This window comes from Macrotis lagotis, chromosome 2, assembly GCF_037893015.1.
Source record: "Macrotis lagotis isolate mMagLag1 chromosome 2, bilby.v1.9.chrom.fasta, whole genome shotgun sequence".
Taxonomy (NCBI): Eukaryota; Metazoa; Chordata; class Mammalia; order Peramelemorphia; family Peramelidae; genus Macrotis; species Macrotis lagotis.
This window is the reverse complement of record NC_133659.1, coordinates 233,987,695-234,009,417: the sequence shown is the minus strand read 5'-3', so window position 1 is coordinate 234,009,417 and position 21,723 is coordinate 233,987,695. Positions and strand designations below refer to the sequence as shown.

Here is a 21,723-nt window from a genome sequence, read left to right as displayed (position 1 = left end):
TGCCGCTAATGTCAATAACACCATTAGTGAGCACACACCTCTGTGCTGTGCTTCTGGTCAGCTCCCATTGACCATTGACCTATTTTCCTAACCTGCTCTGTGCCAAAAAAAATGACTTACTATGACTATTTTTTTTTTTGATTTGCAATGGAACATATTTTGAGACACAGCCAATGTGGAATTTGTTTTGTTTAACTATGCATACTTATTACAAGCATTTTCTTTTCTTCTTTTCTTTTTCCAATGAGGAAAGGGAGGATAAAATAAATGCATTTAAGTTGAAAAAATAAAATACAAAGACTTCTAATAAGAGTAATAAATCTGTACCTTTTAGTGGTAGGCAGTATGATTTTTGATTAACTTTACTGGAGAGAAAGTCTTTGTAAAAATCAAATCTAACTTTACAAATCTCTTTAACACTTCATTACACAATGTTCCTAGTTCTATATTCTTGGGTAGATCAGAAAAAGTAAAAACTCCCTTCTTCCCCAAAGGCCTTCAAATACGGAAAAACAATTATCATGTGCTCTATAAAGTCTTTTCTTTTCTAAGCTAAACATCTTCATTTCTTTCAAATGATCTTCATATGGCATAATCTCCACTCTTGAATATGAAGGGTGCCACCCTCTGAAAACACTTTTTTTAAAGAGTCTGAAAAGTTTTCCTAACCAAGAACTAAACAGACTATCTCATATCAAGCAATCAATAATTTTAATAAACTAAACTAAATTTAATACGGACCTACAATATGCCAGACAATGTGCTAAATGTTAGGATACAAAAGGAGGCAAAAAATAATTCCTGCCCTCAAGGAGTTTATAATCTAATAGGGGAAACAATATGCAAATATATATGTATATACATATGCATATGTATATAGCAAGCTATATTTTGTTATTGTTCTTGAGTCATTTTTTTCAGTCATATCCAATTCATTATGGACCCATATGGGGTTTTCTTAGTAAACATATTGAAATAGTTTGCCATATCCTTTTCCAGCTCATTTTACATTATGAAGAAACTGAGACAAAGAGGGATAAATGACTTGCCCAGTGTTTCACAACTAAGTTATACAAGCTAATCTAAGGCCAGATTTGAACTCAGGAAAATACCCACTGTATCACCTGGCAGCCCTTTATCCAACATATTTATTATCCAGGAAATAACTAACAGGAAAGGCACTAAAATTAAGCAGTGTTAGGGAAGGCTTTGAATAATTCATGGGAAACCAGGGACTTTAGTAGTCAGGGTGGAGAAAAGAGAAATTCCAGCAATGGGAGACAGCCAGAAAAAATGTCCAATAGCTAGAAGGCTAGTATCACTGGGACTGAAGAGAAAATGGTGGGAAGTAATGTGTAAGAAGACTGGAAACAGATGATGAAAAGTCAACAAAATTTGCTGAATGGGGGAATTACATGATTATGCAGACCTGCAATTTGGGAAAATTACTTCAATGGTTGAATAGAGAATCAATTGATTTCACCAGAGTATATATATAGTCTCAGTGGGGTAGAGGTCAGCAGGTCTATTACCTCTATAATTCTTTTTTTTTTTTAGGTTTTTTTGCAAGGTAATGGGGTTAAGTGGCTTGCCCAAGGCTACACAGCTAGGTAATTATTAAGTGTCTGAGACCGGATTTGAACCCAGGTACTCCTGACTCCAAGGCAGGTGCTTTATCCACTACACCACCTAACCGCCCCTCCTCAATAATTCTTGAATGACATGTCTGACTTAATACTTCTAAAATTCCATTTTTTGGACAGTCATATCAGACTAATGACTCTTGCTACATCTCCAAATCTTTTTTCAGACAAAATGCTATATAGTTTTATCTACCCAATCTTGTTCTTGTGACGGTGATATTTTGAACCCAAGTATAAAACTCCCATTTCTTCCTATTAAGTTTTACTTTATTAGGTCCATGAATATGGACCTAGACTATGAAGATCTTTTAAAATGCTGTCTTTGTCCAGCGTGTCTAGGATTGTGTCATCTATAAACATGCTAAGCATACCATTTTACCTTTGACTAAATCTCTGAAAAATATGTTAAACAGCACAAGGCCAAGCAAAGAACCCTAAAACATTCTAATGAAAAATACCTTGAAAACAGACTCTGAACTATTAATAACTTTTCATTAACTTTGGCCAGTCAACCAGTTCTGAATGTATCTAAATGCATTATAATTTTGATCACATCTTTTCATTTTGTTCTCAAGAACAATGTGAGTGATTGAACTAACCAGTCCAGTTAATCCCGTTAAAAAAAAAGAAATGTGATTAGTTTGCCATGTCTTCTCATTGATTTCACATGCCTACTCTTTGTGAACACTATCTCCTTTTCAAGATATTTACTAATTATACTTTTAATAATATCTCTAGAATTTAATCAGTCAAGCTCTATGACTTCTTCCATTTTCAAAAATCAGGTCATTAGTTCATTTTCAATCCTCCATGATCTTTCGAAGATCACTAAGGAGTCCTACCAGTTATTTCAGTATTCAGTGAAATAATTCAACAGGATCAGGTGACTTGATCAAGTGCTCTCTTATTATCTCCTTTCTTTTGCTAGGTCTCTGCTCCCTATTTGCCATCTTTCTTTTTAATCTAAAAATTATTCTCCTTGTTAGAGAAAATGGAAGCAAAACAAGGGTACAATACCACTGCCTTCTGTTGACCTTAGTTTTCCTCATCAACTTCAGTTCATTCTGAAGTTTCATCCTCCTGATGCTATTCTTACAGGGGCATACAATACACTTTGGATTCATTCTGCCACCTGATGCTGCTGTATCTGCATTTTAAAAATCTAAGCTGTTAGGTAGTGCAGTGTATAGAGCACTGGCCCTGGAATCAAGAAGACCTGAGTTCAAATCTGCCCTCAGACACTAAATACTTTGCTGTGTGACCCCTAGGCAAGTCACTTAACCTCACTGTCTTGCAAAAAAAAAAAAGAATCTAAACAGCTTGGTGAACTCCCTAGACATTCACTTCAGACTCTTTAAACAGTCTTTCTTTCTAGTTCGTCAAAGTGTTCAGAATACTATTCTTGATAGCTATTTATTCTTCTATATCCCCAACAGAATTTTGGATTGTGAGATTCTACCTATGCTTTCTAATGAAAGAGATAAAAAGAGGAAAGAGTTAAGTCTAGTACCATTCCAAAACAACTGAAGGGGTACTATTTTGGAAAGAGAATGCTATATAACATAAATGATGAAATGCTCAGAGCACTCTAGTAAGAGGTATTCTGCCTTCATCACTGGACATTTCTCAAGTTCAAGACTTGTGACACCTTTCTGGGAGATGAAAATTTTGATATAATGGCCTTTCTTCTCAACAACCTCACTTTCAGGCCAAACCTCCTAAAGGCCCCTAAGCTGCTATGTGATTAATCTATCTGCTCAAAAATTGTATTTAACTTACTACTTAACTTTTTTTATTGTTTTCTTTTTAAACTCATTTGATTCTGAACTTAGGAAATAAAACCAGCATTTCCATAAAATAGAATAGAAAAAAAATGATTGCACATGAAACTGCAAATCTGATATGTACAAATTGCTATTCCTTCTAAATATATATATATATATTAAAATTATATGATTTTCCTTTTCTTGTTTTTTTTCTTCCTCTTCCCCATCCTCCTATTCCTAGAAATAGTTACCTTAGACACGTGTGTGTGTGTGTGTGTGTGTGTAAAATCATTCTATACATTCTTCTATTTATCAATTCTTTCTCTGGATACAGACAGAATCTTCCCTCAAAGGTCCTTTGTAGTTAATTTGATATCTTGCTTTACCCAAATCCTTATTTCTCAAGATTGTTACTTGTTATACTTCTTTTTTTCCTCCTCATTCTAGTATATGATCTATTGGCTCCTTAAATATACCATCACAATTAAATTCCAACCTTGATTGCCTATTGCCTGAATGCAGAAAGATATCGTTTCCTTATTCTGCCTATAACTGCTTCCTGAATCTAGCTGAGAGGTTTCTCTTCACAGTTTTCTATCATTTCTGATTGCCTTGGCTTGATTCTCGATGCTCACAGTCCTTGGCTTTCTGTTAAGCTCTATATCAAGGGCTCAAAGGCTCTCTTCAAAATAAGCCAAAGTCCATTCTAATTACATAGAGGAAACAAGTTCATTTTGATGACTGATTTATTAGGCTATACTTTGCATTCGGGACAATTGCTCTTGAAGAAGCTTCCGGATGCTTCACAATTGCTAAATTCTGACTTAGATGTTCTCTCATTATCTACCATTTATCCCCAAGAATATCTAGATTCAAATTCATCTTTCTCCCATTTTTATTCTTCCTCAATTCTCAATTTGTTTGGGATTAGAACCCAAAGTGGGGGATGATGCGGGAAAGAACTTTCAGGACTAAAACAGTTTCCTTAATGAGCTGTCAAAACTAGGACAACAGATATGACCAGATATATGGATTGAGGGCAGCTAGTATTATAGTATTCTTAACAGTCTATTATTCCCCTATTATAATATAGAAACTCAAATATAACAGGTCTCTATTTCTAATGCTTTTTAATGGTAAGCTGAATTAGAAAGATAATTGAAGCATGAATTAACATGAATTATATTTTTAATAAATTAATTAGAAGAGAATATAATTTTAGGTAGTAGACTTGCAACCTATCAAATTAAATAATTCTAAACATATTTAGAGTCATATTAAAGTTCAGTGAAAAAGAAAAACCAAATAAATATTAAATAAAAAAAGAAAAACCATATTTAGAAAGTCCCAATTTTAATTAAATTATTTTCTTAAATACCAAGCAAAATTATCTCTGTATATAAGTGATGAACATGAAAATAAAGAATAGTAAAAAAATAAGAAATATACCTGTAAGTTTGATTTTGGACAGCCGGGCCAAAATTCCTGGTAAGTCATCCAACTGTAGTTTCATCTCTTTCCACTGCTTTTCATCTTTGGACTCTGTCCCCATTCCTCCTAGGTTTTCAACTATTGATGTAGTTTCTAATTCTTTCAATTCCTTCTGATTTGAAATTTTAGACAAAGGTAGATTGGGAAGTGAAATTGATCTGATCTCATGAACAACTGTTTTGGTTTGACTTGAAGATGTTTTTTCAAGGAACAGAGGTGACCTTGGCTCTGGCTTGGGTTTTATTTGCTGGTTGAGGTTTCTGTTCAACTGCATTACCATAAAGAATGAAAAAAGTATTTTATTATAAGAATAATAAATAGTTAATCTAGGTAATCAAAATTAAATCTTTAATTAGAACAAATAATGAAGAGCATTTTCTTTTACTTTCAATAACAAATATTTTAATCCATTCATTTAAATATGCATTTCTGCATGACTATTATTTCACTCCAGATTCTAATCTTCCTGTTCCCAAATTCCAGCTTACTAATTTGACTTTTGCCTATTCACTTTACTTGATGGTTTTTGCTTTTTTTTTAAATTCTTGGTCCACTAATGCACTCAGTATGTCACACACAATCAGACAGAACTTTGAAGTTGAAAGGAGTCTTAAAGAACATAAAGTTCAGACCATTTGTTTGAAATTCTCTCTACAATATCCCAGAAAAAGTCATTCAGGCTATGCTTGAAGATTTCCACTGGGGTGGGGAGGTTAGAAAAGGGTAACTCAATATCTTCCAAAACAGCTTTTGGATAAGTCTATAATTGTTAGGGTTTTAAATTTAATTTTATACCTGAGCCAAAATCTATTTCATCACAACTTTCAGCTATTATTCTGGGTTCTGTCCTCTCAGGCAAAGCATAAAAAAAAAAAACCCCAACTAATCCCTGTTTGATATGGCATTTCTTCAAACACTTGAAACTATCATGTCTCTCCTACATCTTCTTCAACTGATCTACATACATAATGTAATTTGAGCCAGTCATCAACTATATAAAATGAAATAAAAATGGATAAGATGCCCTCTGAGTTTCTTTTCAGATACAGAGCTATGATCTCTTAAGGTTTCTGGATTCTGGATACACCATAGTTTCTAAAACAGGTGATAGATACAATGAAAAGTGTTGGAAAAAGGAATATTCTAGAAGTTCAGTACAGGATAAATTCAAATGGGAAGAAAAGAGGTAATAAAAGAAGATTCTCATTATAATCCAGGAAACAAGCGATTAAAATCTAGACAAGAGATAGAATCAATGGGCTTGGGAGTAAAAGATCTTAGACTCATAACTTTTTGACTTTGAGCAAAGTACCTGACCTCGTGAACTTGTGGTATTTCCTCATTTATAAAATATGAATACTCCTATTTATTTAAAAAATTAAAATCCCACTATTTCCCTCAACTCTATTTCCTCCCATACAGTTATAAAAATGTAATGTAACTAATACTATAGACTTTAAGAAGGTGGATATCACTTTAAAAAAACAGAATTCCAAAGGAGAAGATCAATATGTACAAAAAATAGTTTATAGCAGCCCTTTTGTGATGACAAAAAATTAGAAAGTGATGTCTGTCAGGGGAAATGACAAAATAAGTTGTGTTATATGATATGATAGAATTTATAGTTGTTCAGCTGTTTCAGTTACGTCCAATTCTTTGTGACCCCATTTAAGGTTTTTTTGGCAGTGAAACTGGAGCATTTGTCATTGACTTCTCTAGCTCATTTTAAGATGAGGAAACTGAAGCAAACATGGCTAAGAGGTTTGCCCACAGCAAATGAGTATCTGAGGTCAGTTATGAATTCAGGTCTTCCTGATTTATGTCTAATATTCTATGCACTTATCACCTAGATGCCCCTTTGTGACAGAATACTATAATGCTATAAGAAACGAAAAAGGGGATGCATGGGTTCAGAGAAACCTAGGAAGACTTATGATGCAAAGTGAAGTGAGCAAAACCAAAAGAACACTACACAATAACAGTAATACTGTAATCATGAACAGCTATAAGACATTTGCCACTTTGTTAAATTCAAAAATTCACAACAATTTTAGAAAAGTCATGCTGAAAAATCATATCCAGAGAAAGAACTGAAGAACTCTTTAAGGGTAGACTGATGCATAATTTTTTTTGCTTTATTGTTGTTGCTGGAGAGGGGGAGATGGGGAAACATGGTTAATACAGAAACATGTTTTGCATGCCTTCACATGCAAATAGGATATCTCATATTACTTGCTTTGTCAATGAGTAAAGAAGGAGCTATGGCTAAGGAAAGAATCTGGAGCTCAAAATTTTTAAAATGAATAAATGTTTAAAAATACAAACAAACAGGATTAAAAATCATGAATTTGCTAAAATTCCTTAATAGAGCATTCTAAGGAAAGAACATGGTACTCAAAATTTTAAAAATGAATAAATATTTAAAAAACAAATGGGATTAAAAATCATGAATTTGCTAAAATTCCTTAATAGAGCATTCTAAGGAAAGAACATGGCACTCAAAATTTTAAAAATGAATAAATATTTAAAAAAACAAACAGGATTACAAATCATGATTTTGCTAAAATTCCTTAATAAGGCATTAGACTTTGCTTTCAAACTTGTTTCCTAAACCCTCTGATCCTTTGTAATTTATAAAAATGGTGGAAAATATCACCACTGGGAATAAATAGGAAGTCTTAGTGTTCTATATCACTCAAAGCAGAGAATAAAATAATGTAAAGGTTTCATGAATGAACACTACATTGTGAAAAGCAGATAGCAAACTTCTAATCTCTAATTTTTAGTGTTTTATCTCCCCTCAAATTATCTTTTATTTACTTATCTGTTTAAAAGTTGTATTTTCCAGATGAATGACAGTGACTCTAGAGTAGGCTCTGGGTTCAAATACTGTATCAGAATTTAATGCTTTGGGAACTTAGGAACTTAGCTATCCTTGCTTATAATAAGTTGCTAAATTGAATGAATTGAAAGAATAGATATTTAAGAGAGATTTCTTTATGTACTTTGGATTTTTAAACAATAATATGAGTTACCAGTTTAGGATTGAATGTGTTGTTAACATAGATCTGAAAAACAATGGCTTTCATTTACACAGCATTTTATTTCACTAAGAAGGTACTTTCAGGGGCAGCTAGGTAGCGCAGTAGATAGTGCACTAGCCCTGGAGTCAGGAGGACCTGAGTTCAAATTCGATCTCAGACACTTAATAACTGCCTAGCTGTATGACCTTGGACAAGTCACTTAACCCCAATGCCTAAAATAAAAAAATAAAATAATAAAAAAGTTACTTTCATAAATCTTTAAAATAAGCAGAGCTAGTATTACTATCCACATAAAAAAAAACTATAGAAACTGGGGCAGCTAGGTGGTGCAGTGGATAGCGCACTAGCCCTGGAGTCAGGAGTACCTGGGTTTAAATCCAACCTCAGACACTTAATAATTACCTAGCCATGTGGCCTTGGGAAAACCACTTAACCCCATTGCCTTGAAAAACCTAAAAATAAAAAATAAAAAAAAATAACTATAGAAATTGAGGTTCAAAGAGATTTAATGAATTACTCAAGGTTTCATGCAGACCAAACTGAGGTTTTTCTTATTTTAACAGTCTCATTATGACAGAAGTTAAACATATCTTCAAAATGAAATGGCAAATTCAGTACCATTTTTTAACACTATGATTCAGAATTCAAACTTTCTTCAGAGAAAAACCACCAAAGCAATAAATTAGTTTCTAAACTGAAGAACATGACAAATAACAACAGTTTCACAAAAGTTTTCCATAGTCTACAAACCAAGGACAGCTAGGTGGCACAGTGGATAGAGCACTGGCCCCTGGAATCAGGAGGAACTGAGTTCAAATTTAACCCCAGACCCTTAATAATTGCGTAGCTCTGTGATCTTGGGCAAATCATTTAAACCTATTGCTTTAAATAAATAAAATTAAAAGATGCACAGATTACAAATCAAAATTTGGATATTCTTCTAAACTTACCATGTGCTTGAGGAAATTTAGATGCTGAAATGTAATCCATTGTTTATTAACATTCTTTAACTGGTGCATAAATCTATGTGGTGTCTGTTGCATGGTTCTTCTTTTCAGGTGACAGATACATGCTCCTACCTGGCCTACATTGTAAAGAAGAAGAAAAAAAGGTTAGTTCTAGTCACCACAAGTATGATTAAATATAATCATTGATCAAAATTAATAACAATAGTTAATACTGAATTATGGAACTGATAAGGATTCAAAACTACCCAAAGTTTATAGCTTTGAATAATTAATTCCCTAAAAATATTTCAACCCAATCAATGTTTTAGTCAGCCCCAACTTTTCAGGCAGGTTAAAAGGCAAACATCATAAACAACCAGAATTTGAAATTATTATAAAGTCAAGGTAAACTATCATCATTTTCTATTTTGAAAGAGTTATTAGACTTTTGATTTAGTCTACCTAATTTTTAGCAAAGCATTTGACAGGATATTGTAAGTAAGTAAGTAGGGACTCTGATAATCTATTTACCTGCTGAAAATTTATAAAAGTAGAACACAGAATAATTTCCTGACTTGCTTTGATGCTAATTTCAACCTTCAAAAATGAAGAGGAACTAACTAAGCAGGGGAACAATCTATTTTGGAATTGAGTCTCACTAACAAGATGAAATGATGAGATGAAAATCATTCAAATCTGAAGGGGAAATGACTTTTCTATATTAGAATTTTTAATGTAGAAAGCCAAGTATAATCTGATATGCATCCTAATATTAGGAATATAGATTTCAAAGATTTCATGGAAATCAAAGATAAGATTACAACAATAAAATTCCAGAGGGAAAGTAAGCCCAGAAGAGAAAGGAAGCATTGAAGAACAGAATTTTGAATAAACAATGGCTACAAATTCCAAAGAAGAGGAAAAGGAAAAGTTGCCTTAAAAAGACTAGTATGTATAAACAGGAAATAAATTTAGATAAGGAAATAATACAAATAATAGCAAAGGAAAGTATTCAAATTCAAAAATATGAACTTCAAAAGTACAATATGGGATTGTATTGTTAGCATTGTGAAAGGTCCTGTTAGAAGTTTGTCTTTAAAGAGATATGGGGGTATTAGTGGACTACAAGACCAATGAGTGAACAATAAGATAACAAAATAACAAAAAAGTATGTATGATTTTAAGCTATATTAAAAGAGGCATGTTGTTCAAGATTAAATGAAGTCAAAGTCCCACTATCCTACATACTATCCTCTGAGACTGAAGCAGAATTCAAGATTAAATGAAGTCAAAGTCCCACTATCCTACATACTATCCTCTGAGACTGAAGCAGAATTCAATTCTGAATACTACATTATAGAAAGATAATAAAGAGCTGGATATTATGCAAAGGAAGACAGTTGGAATGGTGACAGGCTTTCAGATATGGCATGAGAATGGCTATTTAGCCTGGAGAGGCAACAGGCTGGAACAAAAAGAAGTGGATACAAGTTAAAGAGAAACAAAGTTATGTCTGTAAGGGAAATCTTACTTAACATTTTGCTATTGTTCAGTCATTTTTAGTCATGTTTGATTCTTCACAACTTCATTTGGGCTTTTCTTGGCAAAGATCCTGGAGTGGTTTGTTTTTCTTTTTTTTACAGATAAGGAAAGTAAGGCAAGTGACTTGCTCAGGGTCACACAACTAGTAAGTACTTGAGGTCAAATATGAACTCAGGAAGGTAGGAATTATATAGCTGCCATCCGCTTGTCCCTTCTAAACATCCAGGTTGTACAAAAGTATAACTGGCTTCCCCAAGAGGGACTGGGCCTTCAAGAAAAGACACTTGCTGGTATCAAAGAAAATTCTGTAGTTTGCACTGAATGCACACACTTGAAAAACAATTTTTATTAATTTATGAATACTTTAAACATTCTTTTTGGAGAAATGTCCAAACTGATACAGCCTCCTTGCTTGCTGGACACCACTATCATATGAGTCATTTTAAAGTCACAATCTATAGGATTATTCAATCAAGTCAATAAGTCAATAGGCATTTATGTACTAGGCATTATGTACTACTATGTACTAGGCACTATACTAAGTGTTGGGCATATAAAGAAAGGCACATACCCTTTGATCCAGCAATACCACTACTGGGTCTATACCCTGAAGAGATGATGAAAAAAGGGTAAAAACATCACTTGTACAAAAATATTCATAGCAGCCCTGTTTGTGGTGGCAAAGAATTGGAAATCAAGTAAATGTCCTTCAATTGGAGAATGGCTTAGCAAACTGTGGTATATGTATGTCATGGAACACTATTGTTCTATTAGAAACCAGGAGGGATGGGAATTCAGGGAAGCCTGGAGGGATTTGCATGAACTGATGCTGAGTGAGATGAGCAGACCAGAAAAACACTGTACACCCTAACAGCAACACGGGGGTGATGTTCAACCTTGATGGATTTGCTTGTTCCATCAGTGCAACAACCAGAGACAATTTTGGGCTTTCTGCAATGGAGAATACCATCTGTATCCAGATAAAGAGCCATGGAGTTTGAACAAAGTTCAAGGATTATTCCCTTTAATTTAGGGGAAAAAACAGATATCTTATTGTCTGATCTTGTTATCTATACTTTTTATTTCTTCCTTAAGGATATGATTTCTCTCTCATCACACTCAATTTGGATCAATGTACAACATGGAAACAAAATAAAGACTGACAGATTTCTTTCCATGGGGGGGGGGGGGGATAAGATTGGGAGAAAAATTGTAAAACTCAAATAAAATCTTTAATTAAAAAATGAAAAAAAAAAGAGTAAACATAAAAAAAAAAAGGCAAAAGATGGTCCGTGCTCTCAAGAATTAAATAGCTTAATTGGGGAGACAACAAGAAAAGAACTATGAGGAGGCAGAGCTAAGATGGTGGTGTACAAGAAAAAATGCATCCAAACTCCAGTCCATAAAACTCCTAACTAGATCTAGAAATGCACTAGACTTTATTCTGATAAAGAAATTCAAAGTAAGTCTCAGTAAGGACCTTTCTTGGCAGAGGTTAGCATAGGGAGATAAGGGAAATTGGCTGACACTAGAGAATGGATTAGAGCTTCTGGAAGAACTAAAATTCAATATATCAAAGAAATAAGAAGGGAGGGGCAGCTAGGTGGCGCGGTGACTAGAGCACCTGCCTTGGAGTCAAGAGTACCTGGGTTCAAGTCCGACCTCAGACACTTAATTGCCTAGCTGTGTGGCCTTGGGCAAGTCACTTAACCCCATTGCCTTGAAAAATCGAAAGAAAGAAAGAGAGAGAGAGAGAGAGAGAGAGAGAGAGAGAGAGAGAGAGAGAGAGAGAGAAAGAAAAAGAAATCAGAAGGGGGAAAAAAAGGAGGTCTATAAGTATCAGATCTAAAGTGATATTAAAATCATAAAGATCATTAAGGATCATAAACTGAGAGTACAAAAGCTAAAATAATCAAAACAATTTCATAATATATAAGAAATAGAGGCAAAGTCAAGGCAGGGATTTAGCCAAGCTCTCCCCCAAGCCCCTCCAAAAAAATCTTTAAACAAATTCTAGAATGGCACAACCCACAAAAAGATGGAATTAAACAATGTCCAGCTCAAGACAATTTAGAAAGTTAGCAGAAAAAATCTATCATACCAGGGTGAGAATGGAACAGAGCAGAACTAGAGTTGAGCAGCCTTGGTCCCAGGAAACCAGGAGGGGAAGGCTTGGGAGTCACTAAAGCAGAAGTGGTAGCAACTACTTCAGGAACTCTCAGGGCTCCAGATAGTAAGGGAATCAAGAGACTACATGGGTCTCTTTGTTTTCACTAAGGCAGGACTCTGTTGCTTTGCCCATATTTAGAGCTGGGTTGCAGTCCCAAGGAGAGAATTAATAGTACACCAGGGGCTGCTGCCACAGGGGAGCAGAGACCCTCCTCACAGTCCCACCATTAGGTTTAAGTGAAGTGCTTAACTTGAACTCTGAAATGAAAGGTTCACTGTAATATTATAACACCTAGCTTTATGTAGAAAGAGGCTCCCAGACAGAGAATTAATGATGTGAACCTGAAAACTAGTTCAAGCACATGAAACATCATGGACAGAATTCATCCTTGCACCATCTCTAAGACTCCTTGCTCCCCCTCTCTCTTTCTGAGAAATTCCCACTTTGGGAACTTTGCAAATGGAAAATTCCCTAGATTATGGTACCTGGTTGAGATCCAAGATTTTTCTTTAAAAAGGCCTTCCTCTCTCCCTACATAGTCAGTCAACTAGCTTAGAGCCTTTATTTCTTTTTTTTTAAGTTTTTTGCAAGGTAATGGGGTTAAAGTGGCTTGCCCAAGGCCACACAGCTAGGTAATTATTAAGTGCCTGAGGCCAGATTTGAACTCTGGTGCTCTATCCACTGCACCACCTAGCCACCCCAACCCTTTATTTCTTAACTCCACAAGCTTTAATATATAATAATGACTGACTGAAACATATTTTTGTCCATGTGAGTTCTCTCACAATTGTCTATGAACCAAGAGAGGTCCTTAGAATCTTTCTGGGTCTCTTCTCCTAACATCAGAGTAGAAAAGAGTACTTGTGGTCACTCACAGAATAGCATACAAGAGAACAGTAATAAAACACCTCTTCTTAGATTAAACCACTTTGGAAGAACTGAAAACTTATAGGGCCCTAGAAGCAGTACAGAACCCCAGAAGCTTGGGACAGTGCACCCTCCACTCTGGAAGCAGAGTTTTATTTTAACAAAGTTAAAATCAAGTCATAGGCTGCTACAATGAGCAAACAGAAAAAAAAAATCAGATCATAAAAGTTCCTATGGTGATAAGGAAGATCAAAACACAGAGAAAAATCCAAAGACTCCAAGAAAAATATGAATTGGTCTCAGGCCATGAGAGAGATCAAAAAGGATTTTGAAAATCAAGTAGCAGAAAGAAAAAAATTGGGAAGAGAAATAAGAGTGACACAAAAAAATCCTGAAAAACATGTCAATAGCTTGGTAAAGAAAACACACACACACACACACACACACACACACACAAACACACAAATAATGCCTTAACCAAATAAAGCCAAATGGTAAAAGAGGTTCAGAAAGTCAATGAGAAGGATGCCTTAACAAGCAAAATTGGCCAAATGGAAAAAGAGGTACAAAAGATCACTGAGGAAAATTAATTCCTTAAGAATTAGAATTGAGCAAATGGAGACTGATGACTTGGGAAAATCAACCAATAATACAACAAAACCAAAAGAATGAAAAAAAAACAACACAGAAGATAATGTGAAATATCTCACTGGAAAAACACCTGCCCTGGAAAATAGATCCAGGATATTTTAAAAATTACTGGACACTTGAAAGCAATGATAAAAAAAAAAAGAGCCTAGACATCATTTTTCCAGAAATTATCAAGGAAAACTGCTCTGATATTCTAAAACCAGAGGGGAAATTAGAAATAGAAAGAATTCACCAATCTCTACTGAAAGAGATCTCCAAATGAAAATTCCCAGGAATAGAGGGCAGCTAGGTGGCGTAGTGGATAAAGCACTGGCCCTGGAGTCAGGAGTACCTGGGTTCAAATCTGGTCTCAGACACTTAATAATTACCTAGCTGTGTGGCCTTGGGCAAGCCACTTAACTCCGTTTACCTTACAAAAAAACCTAAACAAAAAATTCCCAGGAATATTATTCCAGAGCCTCCAGGTCAAGGAGAAAATACCACAAGTAGCCAGGAAAAAGTAATTCAAGCATTGCAAAACCACAATCAGGATAAGACAAAATTTAGCAGCTTCTACATTTAGGATCATAGAACTTGAATACAATATTCCAGAGAACAAAAATCCTTAGATGATAACCAAGAATCAACCACCCAGAAAAACTGAGCATACTCTATTGGGGAAAAGATGAACATCCAATGAAATTGGGGACTTTCAGACTTTCCTAATGAAAAGACCAGGCCTGAATAGAAAATTTGATTTTCAATATGGGATTCAAGTACAGTATAAAAAGATAAACAGGAAAGGGAATCAAAAGGGACTTAATGATGTTGAACTCTTATGATTCTTACATCGGAAGACAGAGGGCACAGATGTGAGTTGAATATTAAGTGATGTTATCTGAAAAAATAAAATTAAGGGATGAAAGAGGAATGTAATGGGAGAAAGGGAAATGGGGAGGTAGAATAGAGTTAATTATCTCACATAAAAGAGGCAAGAAAAAGCTTTTCAGCAGAGTGGAAGGTGGGGTGGAGATTAAAGGGGAATAAGTGAATGTCACAAAGAGGGAATAATATACATACTCAATTGAGTTTAGAAATCTATCTTACCGTACAAAAAAGTAGGAGGGGACTATGATAAGGGTGGGTTAAAGGGGAGATGATGAAAGAAAGGGCAGTTTGGGAGAGGGGTTACTTGGAAGTAAAACTTGAGGAACAGGGTGAAAGGAGAAAGAGAATAGAATAAATGGGGGGTGGGAGAATAAGATGGAAAGAAAATACAGTTAGCAATGCTACCTGAAAAAAAAATTCACTATTAGTTGGAGAAATGCAAATTAAAGCAATTCTGAGGTATTTACCCTATACTTATTAGATTAGCTAATAGGACAGAAAAGGAAAATGACAAATGTTGGAGGGGATATAGGGGAAATGAGACATTAATGAACTGTTCATGAAGTTATAAACTGATTCAACCATTCTATAGAACAACTATGCCCAAAGGACTATAAAACCATACATGTACACATACATATACACACACATACACAGAAACACATTTGACCTAGTAATCCAATTATTAGATCTGTATTCCAAAAAAGATGAAAAATAAAAAAGAAATGGACCTATGTAAAAGGATATTTATAGCAGCTCTTTTCTGGTGGTAAGGAATTTGAAATTGAGAGGATGTCCATCTGTTGGAGAATGGCTGAACAAATTGTAGCATATGATTATGATGGAATGTCATTCTGCTATGAGAAATGATGAGCAAGACACTCAAAAAAACCTGGATACATGAGCTGGTGAAAAGTGAAATGTACTGTTGAGACCCAACAACTCTGAAGGACTTATGATAAAGAATGCTGTCCAATCCTAGAGGGAAAATAAAGAAATTGAGTGGTTGATCAATGGAACAAATTAGTTAAACAATTTATAGAAGCAAATGAGTGCAGCAATCTAGTGTTTAACAAACCCCCAACTATCAACTTTTAATTAAAAACTCACTAACTGACAAAAACTGCTGTACAATCTGGAAATTAGACTGACAGTGACCAACATTTCCAAGGTCTATCAAGATAAATGGGTACACAGTTTAGACATAAAGAGTGATATCTTAAGTAAATCAAAGAAACACACACAAAAAATTATCAATTAGATCTATAGCTAAGGGAATAGTTCATGACCTCTCAAACAGGAGATAGAACAATTCATGGAAGATATAAGGAATAATCTTGATTAAATAAAATGAAAAGGTTTTTGAACAAAAATCAATGCAGCCAAAATTAAAAGTAGGAAATTAGGGGGAGGAGGAATCTGCAATAAATATCTCTGAAAAAAAGGTCTCAATTCTCAAGTCTATAGAGAAATGAGTCATATTTATGAGAATAAGAGCCTTTCCTTAATTGACAAATGGTCAAGGAATATTAAAAGGCAGTTTTCAGAAGAAGAAATCAAAACTATCAATAGCCATATAAAAATGCTCCAAATCACTAATAATTAGATTAAAGAAATTCAGAAATACTCCCTCACCTCTATGAGTTTGGCTAACAAGACAGATAAAGAAAATGATAAATGCTGGAGGGCATGCTCTGTTGGAGCTGGGAACTAGTCTAACCATTCTGGAGAGCAACTTGGAACTATGCCCAAATAGCTTTAATAGATCCAGCAATACCTTGACTAGGTCTGTACCCCAAAGAGATCAAAGAAAAAGGAAAGGAAAATGTACCTATGAAGGGGAAAAAAATGAGTTCTTTTGTGGTGGGAAATAATTAGAAACAAAAGGGAAGTCCATCAAATTGGGGAATGACTGAACAAGTTGTGGTTTATGAATTAAGGGTATGCTACTGATCTGTAGAAAATGATAAAAGAAATGGTTTAAAAAAACCCGGGAAGCCTTTTAAGAACTGATGCAAAGCAAAGTAAACAGAACCAAGAAAATAATTTACACAGAAACAACAATATTAAAGATAACAAAATGTGAAAACTTAGTAACTCTGATGAATACAAGTATTCACCACAATTCCAAAGAACTCATGATGGGGCTCAACAGTGCAGAATGAAGCGTATTGTTTTTCTCATTCTTTCTTATCTCACTGCCCCCCCACCCCCATCATGCCTAATGCAAATAAAAAGTTCTGCATGACTTTATATATGTAGAAGAAATTTATTTCTTGTCTTCTCAATGGGTGGGGAGGGAGTGGATGAAAAGAGAAAATTTAAACCTAAAAATAAAATTTAGTTTTAAAAAGGAAAAAACACTTCTAAAAAACTGCTTTTTCATTGAAGATTAATTCACTCCACTGTGAATGGTGGAGTGGATAGAGTATTGAGCCTGAGTCAGGAAGACTTGAGTTCAAAACCTGCCTCAGACTGTGTCACCTTAAGCAAGTCACTTAACTTCTATTTGCCTCAGTTTCTGTAACTGTAAAATGGGGATAAGAACAGCACCTATTTTACAAAACTAAGGATAAAAAATAAGGATAATATTTGTAAAGTGCTTAGTACATTGCCTGGCACATCATTTAACAAATACTTTTTTGCTTAAAAAACTATGTGTGTATTTATGTGCGTGTGTATATCAGAATTTGTTATCTTTCCTGTCACCCAGGTTCATAATCTTAAAATCATTCCCTACTCTTCACTTACCCTTACTCTCAATAAACAACCTCTTGCCAAGACTTTAATTCTACTTCATTAATTCTCCCTATCTGTTTCCTTCTCTCTACTACTCAGGTATCTCCCAATTTTAGTCCCTAATTATCTCTAGCCTGCAACAACTAGAATAGCCTGCCCCTTGGCATCACTATTTCTGTTCTCCCATTCCTCTAATCCAACAACCAAAATGATATTCATAAAGCAAAGAATGACTCTTGTCATTTTCCCACTGAAGAAGCTTCTGGAATTACTGGTCAAGCGAATACTTTAGTAATATCACTTTGGTTGCTATATGGATAAAGTAGAGAGCAGAGGAACTGGAGGCAATGAGAACAGTTAGGAGGATTTTGCAATGGTCCTGGCAGGAGGAAATTAAGAGCCAAACCAGGGTGGTCTCCACACGAAGGGAATAGATACTAAAAATATTATACAAGCAGAAATGACAAGCTTACTGATTAAACATATATGATGAAGAAGAATTAAGAGTTTGGGATAATACCAAATGATGCTGGATACCTAGGGTGATGGGACCCTTAAAAGATTAGTGGGGGAAAAAAGACAAAAACAAGGCAACTCTATGGTGTATGAACTAATTCTTGAAGAAAGCCAGAGATTCCAAAAGGTAAAATGAAAATGGAAATTATAGGTTTGGGTCTTTTACAAAGAGGTGGAATATCAAGCATGGAGTACATCAAGCAGGTAGTTTGTCTGGAGATTAATGAGTAAATAAACATTAAGAATAGGCAAGAAGCAAACTGTGAAAGGCTTTAAGTGAAAGAGTCTGCATTTTATCCTAGAGACAATTTGGCAATTCTGTGATAGATATAAAGGCAAGGGGAAAGTCTGGATATAAGGAAAATAATGAGGATGGTACTCTAACAATCTAAGAAAAAAAGTGATAACAGTCTAAACTAGGATCCTTATGTTATGAGTGGACATTTTAAAAATGTGGAATCACAACCTCTTGGAATCCCTATCTCCTTTCATCTCAGGTACCACTTCCTGATCCTTCCAAATGTAAGTCATCTTCCACCTATCTTCCTCCTACTCTCCTCCAACAAAGTATTTATCTGTGTATATGTTAGATCAACCTATTAAAAAGAAAGTTTGAGGACTGTTGTATCCCTACTGCCTTGTATAAAGTAGGAACTTCATAAAAAGCTTGTTGAATTTGTGACTTGTAATACATCCAGAAACCTTTTATATAATTTGATAGTTTCTGAACAGCAAAAACTAATAGAAAGCAACAAAGATAAGATCTGATCAAAATAAAAGAATAAAGACATGCATTTAAAGGTAAACTTCTTTATGGAGTCAACTTATCATATCTGGGACTAAATTTCCCAAATAATATCGAAGGGGTTTAGGGGATAGCTAGGTGGTGCGGTGGTTAGAGCACCGGCCCTGAGTTCAAATACGGCCTCAGACACTTAAGAATTGCCTAGCCTTGTGATCTTGGGTAAATCACTCTTAATTCTATTGCCTTAAATAAATTAAAAAAAAAAAAGTAATGAGGGGCGGCTAGGTGGCAGTGGATAAAGCACCAAGCCCTGGAGTCAGGAGTACCTGGATTCAAATCCGGTCTCAGACACTTAATAATTACCTAGCTGTGTGGCCTTGGGCAAGCCACTTAATCCCATTGCCTTGCAAAAAAAACCTAAAAAAAAAGTAATGAGGAGGTTTGCTATCCTAGTGCAATGGAATGAACCTTGGAATTTAGAGTTCAGCAAGTCACTTGCCTTGTCTGGCACTGGATTTCCTTCGGTGTTAAATGAAGGGGATTGCCACCGCTAGATTTAATGACCAAGACAATAACCCCTTGTGCTTGTGGCCTCCTCTGGAAAAACGAGGCTACAGAACTCGAGGATCGGTTAAATCCCTTCCAGCTCTAAGAAATGTAACTTACTGAACTAAGAGTTGTTTCCTCAGGTGCAGCTAGGCTGAGGTCAAGGCCCCCAACAAGCTCCCCTTGGCTCCATGCATTCTATCTGTCCCCACGAGACCCTGGGAGGCAGCCCCTCAGCATAAGGCAACGCAGCAAAACCTCTAAGCAAGGAAAGTCCGGGTGAGAGGAGAAAACGGGAGAAGAGCAGGGTGGCGGCTGAAAGGCGCCCATCGGGGACACGCCCCCCAGGCCGGGGAGGTTTCCTGCCCGGAGCGGCCACAGGTCCGTCAAGGGCTATCAAGGTTGTCTCGGAACAGTGCTAGGGGCCGCATAATTCGGGTGAAGGGGAGCTAAAGGACTTGATACCTGTCAAGACTAGTGAGGAACGTGCGTGAGAGCCGGTGGTCATAATGCGAAAAACTGAGGACTACTTGCCGGGGTCGACCAGACTTCCTAGTCCCTCACCGACTGCTGGGCGCCGCCATCTTGTCCCTCCCACTCTGCGAGGAGTCTCTGGCGTCACATCCGGAGGCGGGCTCTGTTCCGAAAGCGAGGCCGGAAGTGATCCGTTGCCAGCCCAGGGTTTCTCGGAGATGCCGAGGCGGGTGTGGAGCCCGGGCCCACTTCCCTTGCAACCCTGGATGTGCACCTGGGACTGCTAGAGGGGGAAAATAAGGAAATACTCATAATCACATAATATCACAATTTATTTGTTCACTGCGTCACCCCGTAATTAACTGACACCCCTCGAAAGTGGGGACTGGGTTTTTTTTGTATTTCCATTTGACCCGACAGAATATTTGTTGCTAGGGTGAGTGACCCTGACCAGCAATTAGTAAGTCAGCGTGTTGATTGGTTAATGTATATTGTATCATTGGTGTGGGCATTTCCCACCCTGATGCGGAGGTGAAGTCTCATCCATATCCTTTCATAAATCCCACAAGAGGGATCAGCCTTCTATGTTGGGGTCTTTTTCCTGAATATTTTGACAAATATTCTAACAAATAGTAATAACGCAGTTAATACTGGTTTTCTCACTGTATATAATTATCCTGCTTTTGTGTCTGATCTAGTTTCAGTCCTTAACATTTGAACCCCTCTGCATGTATCATCCTCTTAAAACCCAAACTTGGATTACTGACATCATCCTTTCTTCTTAAGAAAAAAGCCAACAGTTGGGGCGGCTAGGTGGTGCAGTAGATAGAGCACCGGCCTTGGAGTCAGGAGTACCTGAGTTCAAATCCGGCCTCAGACAATTAATTACCTAGCTGTGTGGCCTTGGGAAGCCACTTAACCCCATTACCTTGCAAAAAAAAGAAAAAGCCAACAGTCTCAACTTAATCCTCATTGCTGCATACTTTTTTCTTACTCTTTTCTAATAAGCTCTTTAATATACTATCCAAAATAGCTCTTCTCAGGTCCTCAAGGCATCTATGCTACCACTTCCCTAAACCCTTTCAAGTGAGGATTCTTGGCCCATATTTAAATAAAAAAATTGAGACCTTTCTTAAGGAACTATACCTTCTCTTGAATTCCAGAATTCACATCCCAGAACATCATCTCCCTGGTTCTCTTCAGTTCTTCTCCCTGCCAATGCCAGCCCCTTTACTTGTACCCTTAGTTCTTTTTTAATCCATCTCCATTAGTTTGTTACTTTGATCAACCCCTTTTACTAATTTTCAGGCTTTTTAAAAAAATCTTCCATTGCCCCATTAGTACTTTATCCCTAAAACTGGATTTCCTATTTTTGTCTTGTCTCCTCCAGAGTGTGAAATCCTTGAGAACAAGGATCTTTTTCTTTTTCTGTCCCCAGGACCAGGCATGGTGTTTGGTACAAATCAAGTGCTTAATATATATTTTTTCTTCTTTTATTCATTCATCTACTGTTTCTTTCCTGTTGCCTTTCAAAACATACCCAATACTCTCCAATTCTTAAAAATCCTCCACATGACTTATCCATTCTTTCACACTATCACTATCTATACTTCTTTTCTTTCAAGCCATACTCTTGAGGGGGGAAAAAAAGTTTCCATTCTTTGCCTACACTTTTTCACCTCTCTCTTTAACTCCTTGCAATATGGCTTCTGTCC

The 21,723-nt window shown here is 35.9% G+C and overlaps 1 protein-coding gene across 2 annotated transcripts in view; it reads right to left on the bottom strand.

The window, feature by feature from the left end:
• The window catches only part of COX10 (cytochrome c oxidase assembly factor heme A:farnesyltransferase COX10), a 91,354-nt gene extending 71,220 nt beyond the window's left edge, over positions 1–20,134 (bottom strand). Inside the window, exons 1-3 of one of the 2 annotated variants that reach the window (XM_074225158.1) lie at positions 20,000–20,134; positions 8,895–9,028; positions 4,859–5,168 (exon numbers count right to left, since the gene is read on the bottom strand). In XM_074225158.1, coding sequence (XP_074081259.1) covers positions 4,859–5,168; positions 8,895–9,028; positions 20,000–20,042 — 487 coding nt within the window. In that variant the 5' untranslated portion in view covers positions 20,043–20,134. Of the gene's footprint in view, positions 1–4,858; positions 5,169–8,894; positions 9,029–19,654; positions 19,839–19,999 lie in introns of those variants that run through there. The other variant, XM_074225159.1, reaches the window with a different exon arrangement.
• Positions 20,135–21,723: the final 1,589 nt, after the last annotated feature.